The sequence below is a fragment of the Myotis daubentonii genome, chromosome 20 (genome assembly GCF_963259705.1).
Source record: "Myotis daubentonii chromosome 20, mMyoDau2.1, whole genome shotgun sequence".
Lineage (NCBI taxonomy): Eukaryota > Metazoa > Chordata > Mammalia > Chiroptera > Vespertilionidae > Myotis > Myotis daubentonii.
The window spans coordinates 14,121,395-14,139,472 of NC_081859.1; the positions used below are offsets into that span (position 1 = coordinate 14,121,395).

The 18,078-nt window shown below is 58.2% G+C and overlaps 1 protein-coding gene across 6 annotated transcripts in view; it reads right to left on the reverse strand.

Annotated features, from left to right (window-relative positions):
- Window positions 1-3,754: 3,754 nt before the first annotated feature.
- Window positions 3,755-18,078, reverse strand: part of SMYD3 (SET and MYND domain containing 3) — a 520,781-nt gene continuing 506,457 nt past the window's right edge. For all 6 annotated transcript variants that reach the window (XM_059677624.1, XM_059677625.1, XM_059677629.1 and 3 more), the window contains 2 exons: window positions 14,923-15,031; window positions 3,755-4,048 (listed from right to left, as the gene is read on the reverse strand). In XM_059677624.1, coding sequence (XP_059533607.1) covers window positions 3,947-4,048; window positions 14,923-15,031 — 211 coding nt within the window. In that variant the 3' untranslated portion in view covers window positions 3,755-3,946. The remainder of the gene's footprint in view (window positions 4,049-14,922; window positions 15,032-18,078) is intronic.

Sequence of the window (18,078 nt, forward strand, 5' to 3'; positions counted from 1 at the left end):
GGGACCACGGCTGTTCCAATGTAAGGTGCCCCGGAGTGAAAGTGTTTCCAGCCGAAACCGGTTTGGCTCAGTGGATAGAGGGTCGGCCTGCGGACTGAAAGGTCCCGGGTTCGATTCCGGTCAAGGGCATGTACCTGGGTTGCGGGCACATCCCCAGTAGGAGATGTGCAGGAGGCGGCTGATCGATGTTTCTCTCTCATCGATGTTTCTAACTCTCTATCTCTCTCCCTTCTTCTCTGTAAAAAATCAATAAAATATATTTAAAAAAAAAAAAGTGTTTCCAAACTGACAGGAACACATAGGACACAGGACCCAACTTGAAAAGATCCTAACAGCCAAAGTAATAATAGTTATGGCTATGTACACATTTGAATGTTTTTGAAGAAAAAAGGAAGAGGCTAGCGCTAGACCTTTGCGAATGGATGGGTAGATTTACCGAGATGCAGAAGGAATTTGGTCGTCATGAACTCAACAAGGAGCCAATGAGGAAGAGGCTGTGAATCAGGAGATGAGGGGTGGGGGGCGGGGCGCAGAGCTGCTGGTGAGCTGGAGTGGGGGGCTCGCGTGGGGATCCCCTGAGCATACGACTCGGCAGTTCAAGACCGTCAGTGCCAGTCTGAAGACTGACCATGCGCAGGGTGGCCGTGGGGAGCCACTGTAAGTCTGGGAGCAGCGAGAGGGGAGCTGTAAGGGGAGGTGACGCAACAGGGATGTGGGGACCTGACTGGCGGCTCTGAGGAGGGGCAGGGAAGAGAGGGGCCCTGCTCCCCTGCAGCCAGATCGGGGAGGAGGTCTTGGCAGTGGCTGAGGAGTGAGGTGCTGGGGGCCTGCGAAGAGCCTGGGAATCGACAGGGAATAGAAAAAGGGCTGAAACGGTTAAAAGCACTTCCGAGGAGCAGGACAGCGCATTCGCTGAGGAGGAGGAGGGGGCGTCGGGGCGGTTCTGTGCTGCGGGGAGCGTGGAGGGTGAGCTGCACACGGGCCGGCGCTGGTGTTGAACAGCTGTCTGTGCGCCCACAGCGTCCTGGCGCTTACAGGTCCCACCAGGCCACGCGGCATCTCCCGCGGGGTGGCGTGGCTGGTCCATCGGCCACTCCGAGCTCCCCCAGACCTCAGGCCCCAGGAGGCTCGGTTTTCCTGACGCGTCCAGCAGTGACCACGTGCCCAGGGTTTCACACGCTCCACGCACAGGGCCCAGGACCCCTCCCCGGGGAGCCCGTGGCTGCCCCCTGGGTGGACCATCACTCCCAATCGGGCCAGAAGGATGTCAGGACAGAACGAGGAGCGGCGCCCACAGGGGCAGCCCTCTGGGCCTGCAGTGCAGCCTGACCGGGCGCCGCGGGGTGGGGCTGGCCCATCAGGGGAGGCCGTGCTGCCCGCGGTGAGCGGTCTCCCAGGCAGCTCCCTCCCGGCATAGGGCGGCACGGCTGTAAATTAGGCCCAGTGTGTTCATTTTCAGTTTAAATGTGTTCTCATCCCAGAGGAGCGACTGATGGCGTCAGGTTACTGATGTGAGAAGCGCCCGCCGCTGCGATGACTCTGGATTAATGAAACGGCCGGCGTGGAGGCTGGGGCGCAATAAATCGCCAGCCGCGGTGACACGCACGTTAAATCACGTCTCCTCCCCTCCCCAGGACCCTGCTGCAGGGCCGCCGGGAGATGTTTCCGCTGCTGACACGTCTGCTTTCTGTCGGATGCGGGGGCACCGGGGCCCCTCCCTCAGAAGGGCCCTTTCTCCGAAAGAGGAGGCGGCTGAGAGGGGTCCAAAGCCTGTCACGCCTTCTCCAGGAGGCACGGGGGCCGATCCCGTCATCCAGGTTCATCCCTGACTCTGGATTTCACCCAGAAAGCTGGCCAGCACACCTGGCAGGTGAGGCTACCCCGCCTCCTGTGAGGACTTCTCATTTCCTGACGGGGCTAAAACGAGGAACAGGACAACGGCCTCCCATGTATCGAAGGGCAGCAGGTCTGTGTTTCATCGGATGAAGGACCCAGGGAGCCACGGATGGGAGCTCCAGCACCCCGATGCTGAAGGCACACTGTTCGTCGGGAGATGTGTTTCTAGAAAGAAGGTCTATGGATTCCATCACATTCCCTAATGTTCCATGACGCCAGTGTCGCTTCAGAGCTGCGGTGGTGAGCTGCAGATGGCACACTCCCTCCTCCGCGGGTCCACGCTCTGGCCGGGGGACTGTGCGAGGGCGTGGCTGGCAGAGCCTGAGCCAAGCCAGACTCTCCCGCCGACCGCCGGCAGACCGCGCTGTGAATGGAGCTCATGCATGCTGTGCGGGCGTTGCTGGCCACGCATGGAAAGCCACGGACACAAGCGCTCTGCCCCACAGTGTGCGTCTGAGGACGAGGGGCAGGTCTGATTCAGCCTCTGGTTCCTTTGTCCTAAACACACAGTCACCTTCATATGCATTCGCGGAATTGTGGAGCTGGCCTGACAATCCAGGTCACCTGGTAAATCAGGAGGCACCCGCAGCACCTGGCCCCAGGCCTGTGTCCTTACTTATCAAATGGGCTTCTCCATCCCGCCCTCGCTGTGCTCCCGGGTTATTGGCACTGTGTGCCTGACGGTGCCCGGTCCCCGACGGGCCTGGTTCGAGAAGTGGCGAGGAGGCAGCGGGGCGAGCGCGTCGGCAAGCGGCCTGAGTGACCACCAGGTGAGCAGCCAGGAGACTGCTGCTTCCTGGCCGCTTCCTCGGCTGCAGAACGAGGCTGGCCTCTGGCCGACCCCACGCCCAGGTGCTGGCACTGGGCAGCCGCGTGGCTGGAGGACTCGCCACGCCCGTGAGGGCGGGGGGCCGGTGGAGGGGCCAGGAGGGGCCGCTCTGGGTTCTGCCATGAGCCCCCGATCTCGCTGCCTCGCTCTGTGCGTGAACAGTGAGGTGCGGGAGGCGGCTCGCTGAGAATCCCCACGCTGCAGGCAGGCGTCGGGTTCCTGTTGTGACTACAGACCCAGGGGCTGTTCCTCCGGCCGGCCGACGCCCAGTGCTGGCACTCGGCAGCCGCGTGGCTGGAGAGTGAGGGCTGTGGCTGTCGTCACGGCGTCCCGTCTCAGCAGAGGGAGTGAGCTGCTCGTGCAGTCACAGGCCCAGAAGAGAGTTTACCCTTTCCCGGGAGGAGGAGAGAAGGTTCTCTGTGCTTGTCTGCAGCCGAAGGCGGGAAAGCAGGCCACAGAATAGGAAGGCGAGGGGGACAGGGAAGAAAGAGGCGGGTTTGAGCTGGCAGGCTGGGACCCTGCTCCCTGCAGGGCAAGGGCGCTTCGTGCTGAGCACGTCACATGCTGGGACCACAGGCCTAGAAGTGGGGAAACTCATGAGAACGGGCGTGACACACACAGGCTTACAAAGTGCCGAGAATGCGAGAGCTCCCACAGAGCCACAGACACCAGGAAACACAGTCTCCTTGGCACTGGGACTCCCTCATCCTTTCTAGCAACTAACATGACCCCTTCCTGGGACTCAGGATGGAACGTCCTGTGTTGAGTCGCCTTTGGAAACGCGTCACGGACACAGAGCCCTGTAACACACACAGGGAAGACAACGCCTGAACACTGCTCCGGCCCAGAGGGACGGGCCTGCGGGGAGCAAGTGGGGGAAACGCCGATTCTTACTTATTACCCCGAAGCACATCCAGGAGAACGCTAACACTTATTCTGCTCTGCTTTCAACGTGACTTTCCATCATTAACGCCCAGTCTTAAATGTTACAATTACCTGTGAGTAAGCAAAGGAAACAATGACCAGGTGGCATTTGCAACCAAGTTTCTTGTGTTTATTATAATCGTGCTTCTCTACGGCTACTGATGCGTGCGGCCCGCACACCGCGTGTTGGCCTTGTTTACCTACACACACGGAGAGCGCTGCCGGCGGGAGGCCGCACAGCAGGCGTGCGGAGCGTGCGGCGCGGGAAGGCGGGGCAGGAGCCTCCTTCCTGCGGCCTCAGGATGCTCTGATGTTGGCGTCGCACTCTTCCAAGAGCAGAATCAGGTCTTCAATCAGCCTGTGCTCCCGGCCGTGCGTCACTCTCATGATATCGAACGCCTGAGGGACGAGAAAGGAGGTTAGATCCCTGAGCAGGCGGCCCCTGCCCACTCCTCATTGTAACCCTGGGACGCCAGGGCCTGGAGACCCCGCAGGCCCACAGCGGGCACGGCACCGGGGTTCTCCAAGCCAGAAGGCAGGGACCAGGTGCTTGGAAAGCAAACCCGCTAATCGGGTCACGCAGGGCCGCTATCCAGCCACGCTCCGGGGATTGGCAGTGCCAGGCTGCGTGAGCTGTGTGAGGTGTAAGAGGGGTGAGCACAATGACTAGGATGCAGATGAAGGATGAAATGCCATGCTCCCACCGCCTGCACAGAAAGTTCCACGTTTGCAGGCTGCATCGAGCCCTTGCCTACACGCACGGTGATAATGACGCACATGGCATTTTTCTGTTTTTGTTTTTTTTATGTCACATGACACATAGCACTGGCATCGCAACAATCCCTGCCTTTGCTGTCTGTGTTCAGTCCATCGCTGAATCGTGTCAACTCTACCTGCCACACCGTTCTGGAACCTGGGTGGGCCTGTGCCCATGTCAGCGAGAGCCCAAGGGAAGCGATGCCCCCGCGTTCCAAGGCCCTGCAGCCTCCGCCTGGCGCTGAGGAGGATGGGCCATGGGCAGGCACGGGCAGGGCTCTGGGGGACAGGCCTGCGTGACCATCTGTCCGGCCAGCCTGCCCCAGGCACCAGAGATGCAGACAGAGAAGCCACCAGCCAGAGAGCAGCCAGACCCCGGTCTGCCCGACAGCCACCCCAAATGAGTCGCTCCCACTGCGACCCGTTACCACTGTGACCCGTTCACACTCCTGCCCCACCAGCCGTGCGCTCACCTGGCGGGTGAGCCCTGCCGCATTGGGGCGTTTTGCTTTTGAGCAGTAAGAACCACAATACCCTCCAAACTGTTTTTGCAAGAAATAAACTGGAGACAAAAGTATCACCCTAACCTGCCCCAACGGGGGTGGGGCCAAAGGGACACCAGATCCACTGGGCTCCGTGCACGTGCCTCCGGGAGGCGGAGCGCGGCCCCTGGCACGCAGCACCGGCTCAGCCTCCGCTGAAAGTGCCATCAACCCAGAGCTTTGAGAGGCACCGATGCCCAGACCCCACTGGTGGCCGCTAACCCTGCTCCCTGGCGAGGCCTGGGCTCTGGCAGCCACGGTGCCCTCGGGGCTGGGAGCAGCTGACCCTGCGCCCCAACGGGGAGCAGCTGACCATGAGCCCCAACGGGGAGCAGCAGCTGTCTGTTTTCAGCTGATCTCAGGCAGCACAGCTGCCCCTTTACTGGCGGGCGGACATGCCCTCTGGCTTGCAGGCCCCATTCGCTCAGCCGCTCTTGGGAATTTCTGCGCCTTCAACATTTTCCGTTATGAGAAGAGGGGAGGAGAGGGGAGGAGAGACGAAGCCCCCCTCCACCCCCTGACCCTGGCCCCAGCAGGGAGGAGCCTGCTCCGGGAACCTGGCTGTAACCCCATGGGACCATCCGGCTGGAAACCCAGCAGGTGCGGGGACAGACCCTGGTGGTGGGATGTGCGCTGGTGACTCCCGCGGCTGCCCTGGGGGCGCACAGTGTCTGTGAGAAAGGCCAGGAGTGGGTGTCTGGACAGGGAGAGGAGGAGCTGGGAGCAGCCCCCACTCTGCAGGCAGCCAAGCTCTGTGAGACCCTCTGGGCTACAGATACAAACAGATGTGGGGTGCCACGCGGGGGACAGTGCTTATGTGTGACTCCTCCCTGCCCCTCCCCCAGGGCACCGCGGGCCCTCCATCGCCTGCGCATGAAGGTCCGAGGCAGAGGCCTGCATGAAAGCACGACGTGAAGGGCAGAGAAATCCCTTCCTGGGAAAGTCTCTCACTTGGAGTCATCCTGTGCCCTGCCTTCCGCCACAGAGGCCGGGACTCGTGACCTGGTGGGAAAGATGCGCAGGCCACAGGCACTGCCTGCAAAGCTCTTCGCAGGAAGAGTAAGAACCGCTCCCCTTCCCCCTCCCCCCCCTCCCACACACGCACAGGCAGGTCCGCCCCTCCACAGGCTGGTCCACCCCACCCTGCAGGCCGGCCAGTGACAGTCCTTCGCTCGCTGGCCGTCAGGCTGGTCTGTGTTTTCAACATTGTAGGCTCTCGTCTTCCTTCCAGCCACGTTTCACTCTCCCAAGCGCCAGGTTAGCCGTGGCTCCCAGGCCTTCCTGCACCAGAGGCGCAGACCTGCTCACCCCCAGCAGCGGGGCTTGGCTCAGCAGGAGGCTCCCTGCAGCCGCCTGGAGCTGCGGGCCAGGCTGGAGGGGAGCTGCAGGCTCCCAGGCCTCTTCCCCAGGAGGGGCCAGCACGACCCTCTGGTCCCCGTCCTCACGTTGGCCCAAGAGGCCAAGGAGGTGACTCACCTGGTGTTCCCTCCGTGACTGCTGTGCAGCCTCCCCTTCCAACGGCCCGCAGTGGCCACGGGGCGGGGCTGGGGTCCCCTGGGTGTGACGGAGACGCCCGAGAGGCCCTGGGCTTCCAGTAGCGATGCCGCTGTGGGTCCTGCCTTCTCCGTTGGGTGGTGACTGTGGTCCCGGAAGCAGGGATGGCCAGGACGCAAGCCCTGGATGAGTGTCGGGCCTGAGATGGTAAGACTACAAGATCACACCCACAGGGGCGGCTAGAGCAGGGGGAAGGGAGTGCCGCTGGGGCCGAGGACTAACGAAGAAGTCCCCACCGCTTGTGGGGAAGGTACACCTCCATGCAGGTGCCACGAGCAGACAAACACTGTCGTTCCCTCTGCGTGACGGGCCGGCGGGTAGGAGAGAAGGAGAGGAAGAGGTGGGTTTAGTGATGAGCAAAATGCGTCAGTGGCTGTCTTCTGGGTGTGAGAGACACGCGGCGTGGAGGGCACAGTGAGCTGGAACCCCTGCTGACGGAGCACCTCTGGCCTGGGGCCTGGCCGTCCTGGGGCCACAGCTCAGTGATGTCAGGAGAGAGCCTACATGGCCGCCAGCCCGGGGGGCTGTCCGTGAGGCCCCAGATCTTCATCCCGGGGGACAATGAGGGCCGATCTTCCCCCCAGATGAAGAGTTTACAAGAAACCCCTGGCCGCCCAGCACTGCTCCCTGGGGCTCTGTGTCCTCCTCGGCCTCCCACCTGCGCAGGCGCCCTGCAGAGAGGACGACGGTGGCTTCATTTCCTGCAGTCCTAAACAAACCCGATCAGGGGATGTAAAGCCGGCGCCGCCTGTGCGGGGAAAGCTATCTCTTTCCACGGAATTTTCTTTTCAGTGGGAGCAGTTAGGAGGACCTGCACGCCATCGGCCACAGAGGGCTCATCCGAGGCCCGGGAGGGGGCGCTGACTCCAGCGTCGCCGGGAAATGGCAGCCGAGATCGGCTGCGCATGACGGGCAGGGCGCACAAAGGGACACAGAAGCCCCTGACCTGATTTCAAGCTCATCACAGCTTCCTCTTTAAAAAAGTAATTTTAGAATTATGTCTGTATGTTAAGTAAAATGAATTAAATCAAATTATGATTTAACGTTGCAAACAATATAGCTTTCTTATTAATTTTTAATACAAATATATTAAGCTTATCCGGGATCTCATATGCTCTCCACTGGGAGCCTGGGGGGCCCAATAAATGGCTTCCTCAAGCCTGATTTAAATATGGATGCGAAGTCAGAGGGAGGAAATACATGCGCAATGAGACCCTCTGGAGTCAGATCACAAGAGGGAAAGGCACAAGCATGCTTTCTCATTCTGCCTGTCTCAGGATGAGAGTAGGAGGCAACGGGGGGACAAGGGGGTTGGGGTGGGGGTGGAGGGAGGGCAGGGGCACCCACAGTCCCACAGCCACTGAGCAGCTCCAGGCCACAACCAGCTCCTTACAGTGGCGGCAGAACCTAGAGCCTTCGCTGCACAGGGTGGGCCCTCAGGGAGATCTGGGACACGGGGACCGAATCCCAGCAGGACCCTGTGTGACAGGGAGAGGTGGGCTGGGGTGCCAGGGGTGGGAGGGGACCCAGGAAGGGGCTACAGGCCCATCCGTGCCTTCTCCTGGGGGGCTGTGCTGTGTTGCTGTGCTCAACTCATCCATCGATCCCGTGAATATGTCATGAGCCCCTGAGGAGCCCCGAGGAAGCCCTGTCTCCTCCCTGAGACTCAGTGTCCTCAACTGAGTAATGAAAATTAGACTCAAGAAATTCTAGGGGCCAACAGGTCCCAGACACAGAGCTGGGGGGCGTCCACGTGGCTTGTTTCCAAATATTGTTCCTGATTTCGGATTTAATTAGACTGTGGTCAGGAAATTCCCGTGAGTGACATGGATCCGTGCACGTGCGCGGAGACCTGCCTCTGGCCCAGAAGGTGGCCTGTTGGGGTCTGCGTTGGGGGCACCTGAGAAGAAGGTGATGGTGCTACGGTGGGCGGGGCTTACACACGTCAGCGAGGTCCTGCGGCGGATGGCGGTGTGAACTCTCCGACATCCTGCTGGTTTCCTGTCTAGTTCTGTCCATTGCGGACAGAGGGGTACGCGTGTCCCTGTTATAGCTGTACGGCCAGGCCGCTGTCCGATTCCCTTCCGTTCTGAGGGTTTTTCCCGACATTTTGCCACTGTTTGGTGCGGACACATCGACTGCTATGTCTTCTGGGGAGGCTGACCCTGTTTTCATCACATAACATCCTCTCTCTCTCCAGTGAAATGCTCTTTGCTCTGCACTGACGTTATCTGATATTCATGCGGCCACTCCAGCTCTCTTTGGATTACATTGTTCATCTCCTTTTCCATCCTTCCAACCTGCCCATATCACTTACATTTGAAGTGACTTTCCTATAGACAGCAGAGTTAGGACGTTAAAAAATCCATCCTCATCTCTTTCAATTGGTGCATCAGACAATTTACTCTTTTTATGAAGGCCACTTAATCATCATGCATACGTCGTTATTAACATGTGAGGGTTTACGTTTGCCATTTTGCTTTTGGTTCATTCTAGGTTTTTCTTTTCCGTGCATTTTCCTGTGGGTTACTTATGTTGTTGTTTTTTAAATTTATTTTTGTTTTGTTTTTTGGAATTCCATCTTATGTTGCTTTTGAATGTACTCCTTTGTTTAGCTTGTTTTAGGGGCTGCTCTAGGTCTGACATTATATATGCAGAACTTGCCACACTCTATGGTGTCATCGTTCTACCAGTTCAGAAACCTCTTTCCCGTCTGTCCTTCACCTGCCCTGTTTGGAAGAGAATCGTCCTCAATGCGTCCACTGTGTCCAGCTAAAGCCACAGCAGAGCGCGCTGTGACTTCTGCTCCATGAGTCAAACACAATCCAGGAAACTCAAGAGGAGAAGACAGCCCACTCACGTCCCCGGATTTCTGCACCCACGTTCTCTCCTCCTCCCTCATGTCCCGGGATTGCTCCCCTGATCATCTCATTTCCGCTCAGAGAATCCCTAGCATTCTCTTAGCACAGGCCTGCTGGCTACACGTCTCTTACTTTCCCCTCCTCTGTCAAGGCCTGCCTTTCCCTTCAGTCCTGAAGGATGTCTTTGCTGAGTGTAGGTTTGGGGTTAGCAGTTCTTTTCTTTCAGTCCTTGTAACAGGTGCCGTCTGTCTGGCCTCCACGGCTTCTGAACACCACTGCCCTTCAAACTGTCCTTCCCCTACAGGCAAGATGCCATTTTTCCTCCTGCTGCTTTAAGCCATTGCTTGTGTCTTCAGCGTTCAGAAGTCGGGCTGTGATGCATTGCAGGTGGATTCTTTGGTTTTCCTTGTTTGGGATTCACTCAGCTTCTTGAATCTGCAGTTTATTCTGGGAGTTGTCTACCATTCTTCCTTCCATAAAAAAGTCGCACTGCAGTGAAATCTACCCTGTGCATGTCCAGGACTTCTGCCTCACCCCGCGGAAGCTGTGCTCACTGGACAGTCACCCCGCCAGCCTCTGCCCCAGTCCCTCAGCGCAGTAGCCACTCTCCCACTCGCTGTCTCTCTGTGCTTGGCCAGGAGCTTCATGGAAGTGGAATCATCAACATGGGTCCTTCGTGTCTGGCTATTCCTTCACTTAGCACACGCTCACCCAGGTTGCAGTGTGTGTCAGGATTCCTTTCCTTTCTAGGCCGAATAACATTCCATCGACTGTACCTCACATTTCGCTTATCCATCCTCCATCCATGAGCATCTATGTCTGTGCTGAGCCTATTACTTCTGCATGTGTCTTGAGGCTGTTTGTACTTGCTCATTGAGGCCTTTTAGGATGGCTGCCTTCGAATCTTCGTCAGGTCCTCCTAATGCCTGTTATTTTGGAGTTGGCACATTATCAATTCTTTTTCTTTTTTTTTTCATTAAAACTGCCCCTTTCCGCCCTGATTCAGCAAATGTGTGTGTGTGTGTTTGTAGATTTTTCTCTGGTGAGTCAGCAGTTCTTGTCAGATTCTGAGACAAGAACATGACCACAGAGGCAAGCAGAGCGGCAGCAGGTCAGGAACAGGGACAAACTGCCTGCTCGAGGCCGCTCTGAGGGGCTGGAGACCGGGTGCTGCTGAGCCCACAGCGCCCAGCACGCTGCGCTCAGAGTCCCCGCAGGCGCTGGGATCCCGCTAACTGTGCAGGAGCAGGAGGGACAATGCCCAGGGCTGCGGCCTGTGCTCCCTGGTCAGGCCCAGGAGAGAGATCAACCTGGCCCGGGGAGGGGTGGCAGCAGGCAGAGCGCACAGGAAAGAAACAGGCTCACCAACGAGACAGCAGGACGGGACGCCTGCCCCGGAGGCCCAAGAGGTCAGATGGTGGCTGACAGAATCCTCCGAGAAATAAATGGGAAGAAGGGGAAGCAGAGCAGAGACAGGAGGAAGCGGGAGGGGGCCCTGCGAGGGGCCCAGGACGCCCCCAGCCGCAGTCACAGGCTCTCTGAGGTGGGGGGCGGGGGGCAGCGGAGGTCTACACCGGGGGCTGGGCCTAATGGAATCTGCCACACATCTCTGATTCTGCAGCTTTTCTGATCCTGTTCCAACCTTCAACCCAGCCTCTGGAACCCCAATTCAAGCTGTTTCGGCCCATTACTTCCAGAGTTTCGGAGACAAGAGAGAGTACCTACGGGTGCAGCCTAGAGAACATCGTGTCAAAGGGCAAATTATCTTCCCGTCTCCTCTCCGCTGACCTGAGCCCCGAGACGGCTCGGCGGGGCAGCTGTGAAGGACACACTGACCTTCAGGGTGCACGAGCTTGTGAGGAGAGGAGAGGGACGTGTTCGGGCCAAGCCCCTGCCAGCAAGCGGACCAAAGGCCTTGAGCAGACCTGGCCACCAACCAAATACAGCTGAAAACGTGGGGCGCAAAAGCCCTCCATTTAATCAAGTCCACTCCTGCTCGCACAGCCTGGCTGGACCTGCTGCGCCCGGGGCAGGCGTGTCTGTTCGCGGCAACAGGCGACGCACAGGTACATCGTGGGTCCCTGAGGAATTCCCGCTCACCTCGGGGAAACAGCCGTGTCCCTGTGAGCCGCGAGGGAGTGGGCACATAGCCTCGCAGTTTAAAAGGGGAAGGCCAGTGAGAGTGCCCGGGAGGGCTGGGATGTTAGCACCCCCTGTGCTCCCCCAGTGCTAAGCGACCAGGTCGCTGGAGATCATCAGAGTGAGAGTTTCTATAAGATAATAACCCGTTAGAGAACCAGGATGCTTGGAGCTTGTCAAAACGCACTCACAATAGCATACACAGTGAGGCCTTGACTTACGAGTGTCCCGACTAACAAGTTTTTCGAGATACGAGCCGTCTCTCGGCCGATTTTTTGCTTTGAGTTGCGAGCTAAAATTTGGGTTACGAGCCAGCTTCAGATACCCCACCGCTAGTTGGCGCAGCGAACGTCACAGTGAACGTCACATCAGCCCAGCATCACGTGTCTCACTCGTTCACTTTAAGATTTGACATACGAGTAATTTGAGTTACAAGCTCCGTCACGGAACGAATTAAACTCGTAAGTCAAGGCCCCACTGTACTATACTTCTCAAAGCAACACTATGGTATAGGTTGTATTCTTTCTTTCTTTCTCTCTCTTTTTTGGTTTTGGAGAGAATGGGGAGAGAGAGAGAGAGAAACATACCTCGCACATGGGGATCAAGCTTGCAACCGAGGTATGTGCCCTCGACCGGAATGGAACCTGGGACCCCTCAGTCTGTGGGCTGACGCTCTATCCACTGAGCTGAACTGGCTAGGACTGCTATTCTCATGTTTCAAATAAGAAAAATATATTCAAAGGGATTAAAAGACTTGCCTCAAGTCAGCAAACTAGTAAACCGAGTGCTCTCTCCACCACGCAGCACGCGGGGATGCGCGTTTGCCTTTTGGTGGATAATCAGTGACTCGTCAGAGGCAAACGGACGTCTGGGCTAAGGCCAACCCCGTCCTCCCGGCCGGCTCCCTGCTGCTGCCCCCAGACCTCCCACTGGGCAGCCAGCAGGTGCACGTGGGCTTATCTCCGGCGCCAGGAGCAGAAGCGGCCAAGCTGGTCACCAGGGGTGTCCTGGAGAGGGGAGGCAGCCTCACCAGGCCGCGAGGAGGACAGGACGGAACTGGGCACGAGGGGGTGAAGGCCAGTGAGCGTGCCCGGGAGGGCTGGGGTGCCAGCACCCCCTGGCCCATGTGCCCCCCCCCCCCAGTGAGCATCTGGACGTCGGTCGGGGCTCCTTCAAGTTCCATCTGCGCTGAGGCTGTTGGGTGCCTCCTGCACCAGCCGTGCACACACGGCTGCGATGGAGCCTCACAGGAGGGGAGAGATGCGAATACCGTCGGAGGCCTCTGGGGCGGCATCGGGAGCTCAGGAGCCCGAGGGGACCCGCACGCCGAGCCCCACCACAGACCCCCGTCTCCCTGGGCGAGTCTAGCGCGGAAGCCTAGGTTCCTGCCTGGAGTCACTGACCGGCTCACCTGTCTGACAACACTGATCTTATTCGGTTAACAGGAGCATTTAATCAACACAAGTTGCATCAAATGGAACAAACCAGACCAGCTCTGCCTCCGACTGACTTTAGCCGCAGCTCCTCATTCCCAGCGGGAGGGACGCTGCCTGGCCGCTGACCTCCCCGCGCCAGCCGTCACGGGGCCAGGCCGATGGCGCGTGTCTGAGCCGCAGGGCACTTCCCGTCCCCGTGAACATGAAGGAGCCTGTGACCACCTACAAACACCACTTGCTGGGCTGGGCACGCCCCACGCCTGGGAAATCTCCACATTATTTTTCTGTCAAAACTTGACAAAATAGACCCTGAAGAAGTATTTCTGTCTGAGCTGACTGGCCGGTAAGTGTCCGCCAGACCAGAAGGGAGGTTTTCCCTGAGACGGCGAGAGAGCGAGGCGGTCCCCGGTCGGGGCAAGGAGGGCAGACGGTTTAAAGGACGTAGGAGCGTGTGCCTTCGGAACCCGTGTGCCTCCTGCTGATCATGGCTGACTCCACTCAGGATCAGGCAGGCAGGCAGCAGCAACAGGCGCTGGGGCATCTCATGTTTGAGAATCCCTGGGGTGTCGTTTTTCTCATCTAAATGTGGTAACTGCCCCGTTATGGGACCGGCCTACCACCTGGACACCCCTGAGAGGTTAATGCAGAGCCGGACTACTCCCTGCAGACAAGGGCCCGGTGGCCCCGAAGACCCCACGCGAGGGTCCGGTGCTCCCTGTGCCACCAGACAGCAGGTCACTGCACGACAAGCCAGCCCGGCCGGATGGGCAGGTGGGCTCTCCCGTGGAGGCCGTGGTGTGGGTGGGAGGGGCTGTGCCTGGGTGGGAGGGGCTGTGCCTGGGTGGGAGGGGCTCTGCCTGGGTGGGAAGGCCAGCACAGCGGAGGCCTGGGCCTGGGGCAGGGGAGGCTCACTGGGCGGCGACGAACAAATGTCACTCTAACAACATGTGCCAACACTGACCCAGCTCCCATGTAGTTTCTGGGCACTTGTTAGCACTGCATTGACCGAACTCCCTCCCTCCCTCCCTCCTTCCCAAATCTCAACTCTCTCCTCCCTTCCTCCTCCAACAACAAGGACCGCTGCCTGAGCTCCAGGCACCTTGCATGGCATGGAGCTGGTGACAATGATGCCCGCAAGGACCTCAGCGTCCTGGGGGCTGTGGGCATCAGGTGCTCCCATGGGACACGCACTCTACGGGTAGAGTGAACAGAGCGGTAGGACCACAGGGAGAAGACAACATTGGAGCTGGGCCTTAAAGGAACAGCAGCGCTCGGCCTGGCCTGGGGTGGGTGCGGGCACAGTCACTTAAGGCAGAGGAAGTAGCTTCGCCAAGACTTCGTGTGGGCGGTTCAGGGTGTGGTAGCGCCAAGCGGCCCAGCGCACACTGGCTGTGCAGACAGGGAGGCCTGGAGGGGGAGGCTGCAGAGGGGACTGCAGACAGACGGCCGGTCAAGGGCTGGCCTGACAGGCAGCGGTTAATTATGGTCTTTGAACTTTACACCACAAGACAAAACCTAAAATTCAATGATCCTTCCACCACATTCAAATTTTCCAGTCTTCTCGGGTATTTCCCAACTATTGCTCCCGACCTAATAAATCTATCAGCAAGTCAAAGATCGGTGTCCCTTCTACTACACCCAGTTTGACTAGAAAAGGTGGTAGAAAGAGAGAAAGTGTGATTTAATTAGGCCTTTCTGATCGGACACTGGTGCTGAGGTGTGCAGCTGAAAGTGGGAGCTGGTTGATTTTACGTCAGCAGCTTAAATGCAACCATAACGGGCATGTTTATAGCACAGCCACCAGCAAACATCACAAAGATGTTGTTTTCAGAGCTGGTTGCCAGACATTTACGGGCACGTGTGTGTGTGCGCACATGTGTGAGTGTGTGCACGCAGACACATGGAAGGAGAGCTGCTGAAATTCACACGGCCTGGCCGCAGCCAGCAAAGGGCATCCGGGCAGAGGACGCGCGATGGGCACTCACCAGCCTCAGGTTCTTCATCGCCTGCGGGAACATGCCTTGATGCAACTGCAATTTGCCAACTTTCATTACCTGCACGCCTCTGACGGGGTGGCAGCCCGGGAAGAAGATCCTGGAAGAAACCACAGGGCACACGGTCAGCGGCTCCCTCCTCTGAAGCCAGCATCGCACAGGAGCCCACGTGAGCCGGAACCACGCAAGCCGGAACCACATGAATAGGGGCCACGCAGGGCGTGGCTGCTCAGGAGCCCCCGGAGGAAATGAGTGGCCCTGAGGGCACAGGCGCAGGGCGGCCTCCTGCCCCCAGGATGCTGTGCATTCGGAACAAAAGGCCTGTGCCGGGCGCCTCCCCAGTGAGCACCACATGCCCCTCACCCTCCACGCGCTCTGAAACCCAGCACCCGGCAGCGTGGACCAGCGGGGCCTCTGTAGGTATCTGTTCAGCGAATGAATGGACGTGTCCGGGCTCCCCATCTGGACGCCCCACACCCTCGTTTTCTGGAAGCCTTCGCACGCCAGGCTAGCGCTCCTCGCCACCCGCCTCTCTTGCAGGTCCGGGGTGTTGATTTTACCGCCCCCCCCGGGTCGCAGAGGCTGTGTGTGCCATGGCGCCCTGCATGTAGGGGAACTCGAGACACGCGTGACCTGTTTCACCCGTAACGAATAGAGAGCGTGTGGCCGTGCAGCAAGGACTGGAGATGCAGGGCCGTGTCTCAGACCCGACACTATTTCAGTCGGTTCAAAAGCATTTTTGTAACAGATTCAACAGAAGTGTGCAGTTTGGGCTCCTTTGCCCTCCCCACCCCCACCCCCACCCCCGCTATTTGTAGGGACTGTGCTCCCGCCACCGGTGCAGGGCCATCCTGGGGCTGGGGGCACACGGCAGCATATGCACATCAAGGCCCAATCACCCCACCAGACACCAGGCATCCATACAGTGGTTTAAAAATATTACAAAACCGGGTACGACTTAGGGCTCCGACGGGGCCCCCAATCAGTACATGGCCATGCTCAACATGCCAGCAGCCTGCATCGCCCCGTCACCAGACACGGACAGGTGACCCAGACTCATCACCGCACCGAGGGAAAAAGTGTTAGAAACTCGTTAAACCAGCGACTCTCCAGGTTGTTTCTCATAGAAAACCTGGGCTCCAGCCTCCACACACACAGCAGAAGACTCGCCACCAGCTGGGTTTCACTTCAGAGCCATTTGTGGGAAATACTTATCACAGTCTTCCGTCTTCTCTGTGCAAAATCACAGAAAATTGAGAAGTGGCGAATGACACTGTCTTCAGAACTCCTGTCACAGAGTAAGCCCGCTCTCAGGGCTGCTCCCTGAAGTCATTCCTGGCGTCCCACCACGTGGATAAAGGAATGTAATTTGCCAGCAGCACTGTGGGCGTTGGAGCAGGGTCTTTACAAAGCCTCATTCCATTGCTTCTCCAGATGGCACGGCGTGTCCCAGGGCAGAGCGGCCACCTTGCTCTGCGCTGGACAGTCAGTGCTTTGCAGTTGGAAGTGCACTGTTAACACCTGCAGATTACAGCTGCTCGGCCGGAGAGGGCTCACTCGCCTACGGGGGGAGGGCTCTCGCGGAGGCCCCGTGGCCTCAGTCTACTTGCAGCTGCCCTTACTGTGGGTCCCAGTTCCTGGGGGGCCATCTCCTCCACAGGGATTCACCCAGCCAGGCCCGTGCTGCACCGGCTCACAGCAAAGTGTTCTAGGAAGTACCATTTGTCTCCACTCGCGTCCATCTGGCCTGGGTCCTCTCCTCCAGGCTGAGGACCTCACCAGCGATTTTCCCAGGGGTGCCTCACAGCTGCTGCCCCCCATCCAGTGCAGTTCCCCCCAGGGTCCTGTTTTGTCCAATCAAAATGCCCACGCTCCGTTAGGAAAAGCCCGATCTCATCAAGGCATTAAAAGAAAGCAGCCGTGTGCGATTAAATGATAGCTGTGAGCGGCTGGTGATTTCAAGGAGGCATGTGCATGTTGCAGAAGAAATTCTTACTAATTCACGAGAATTTCTAATGGATAAAATTTAAAACAATGTGACTACGTGATGAGTTTTCATCGGTGGCGAGGAAAACTGTGGGGCACAAGTACCGCCCCGGCTTTAAGGGACCATGGTGGGCTGAGGTGCATGTGTGGGAGCTGACAGCTGAGCGCGGGGCAGCCACGGTCAGCCATGGGCTGGCCACACCCTCGGCCGGGCTCTGAAATGCCCATTACATTGCTCAGTCCGGGCAGCAAACGCGAGCTGTCTGGAGGTGCCCGAAACCACGTGACCAGACTCCAGCGCAGCCACAGCCAGAGGGAAGGTGCCCAGGCACCAGGAGGCGCGTCCTTCTCAGCGGTGGGTATGTGAGAGGATTGGATGCCATGAACCCTGAGTCGGCACCCCTCTCCTCCCTCCCACAGATCCTTCACGTGATCAGGCACCAGAGGACGCTGCTGGTCCTGCCTGTGGGAGTCAAGGGGTGAGAGGTGCTCCGCTTGCAACTGCCACAACGAGTGACAGGCTGTGTGGGGCAGGCGGGGTCACAGATCCCTGCTTCAGCCCCTCCCAGGTACAGATGACAGAACAGTCCAGAAAAGGTGCTCTCGGCCACGGATGGGCCTGTGCCATGGGCACGTGCTTACGCTATCTGTCAGGAACTGAGTGCCGGTTAAAGGTTAAAGCATGGCTCCTGCTAGAGATGTGTTCACAGGCAGCTCCCTACTGAGGCCAACGCCCATCACTGCTCCCTTAGGAACGCAGCGCTGCTGCGCAGAGGGCACGAGGCCTCGCTGTCCAAACCGAACAAGCTAGCACCGAACTGGAACTACCCGTAGTTTGCAACATGCAAGACACGGGTAAGCGAGAATTCCAATAAAAATAGAGCTCTCCATTTTACCTGTTTCCCCCAATTCCAACCCCAGTCAATGCCGATCACTGACTTCTCTTAGCTGCTCTCAAAATATTACTGGCCAGGACTTCCCTGCTCTGGGGTTCACATTTCCTGGCTGGAAAGCAAAGTTCCTTATATATTTTAATGAAAAAAATCACCGTCTTTGATGACATTCACTCTTGGGGAACACATAGGAGGAGAATCCATTTACATGCTAATTTGTTCATTTGTTCATTCATTCATCCATTCATTCACCCACATAGACATTCAA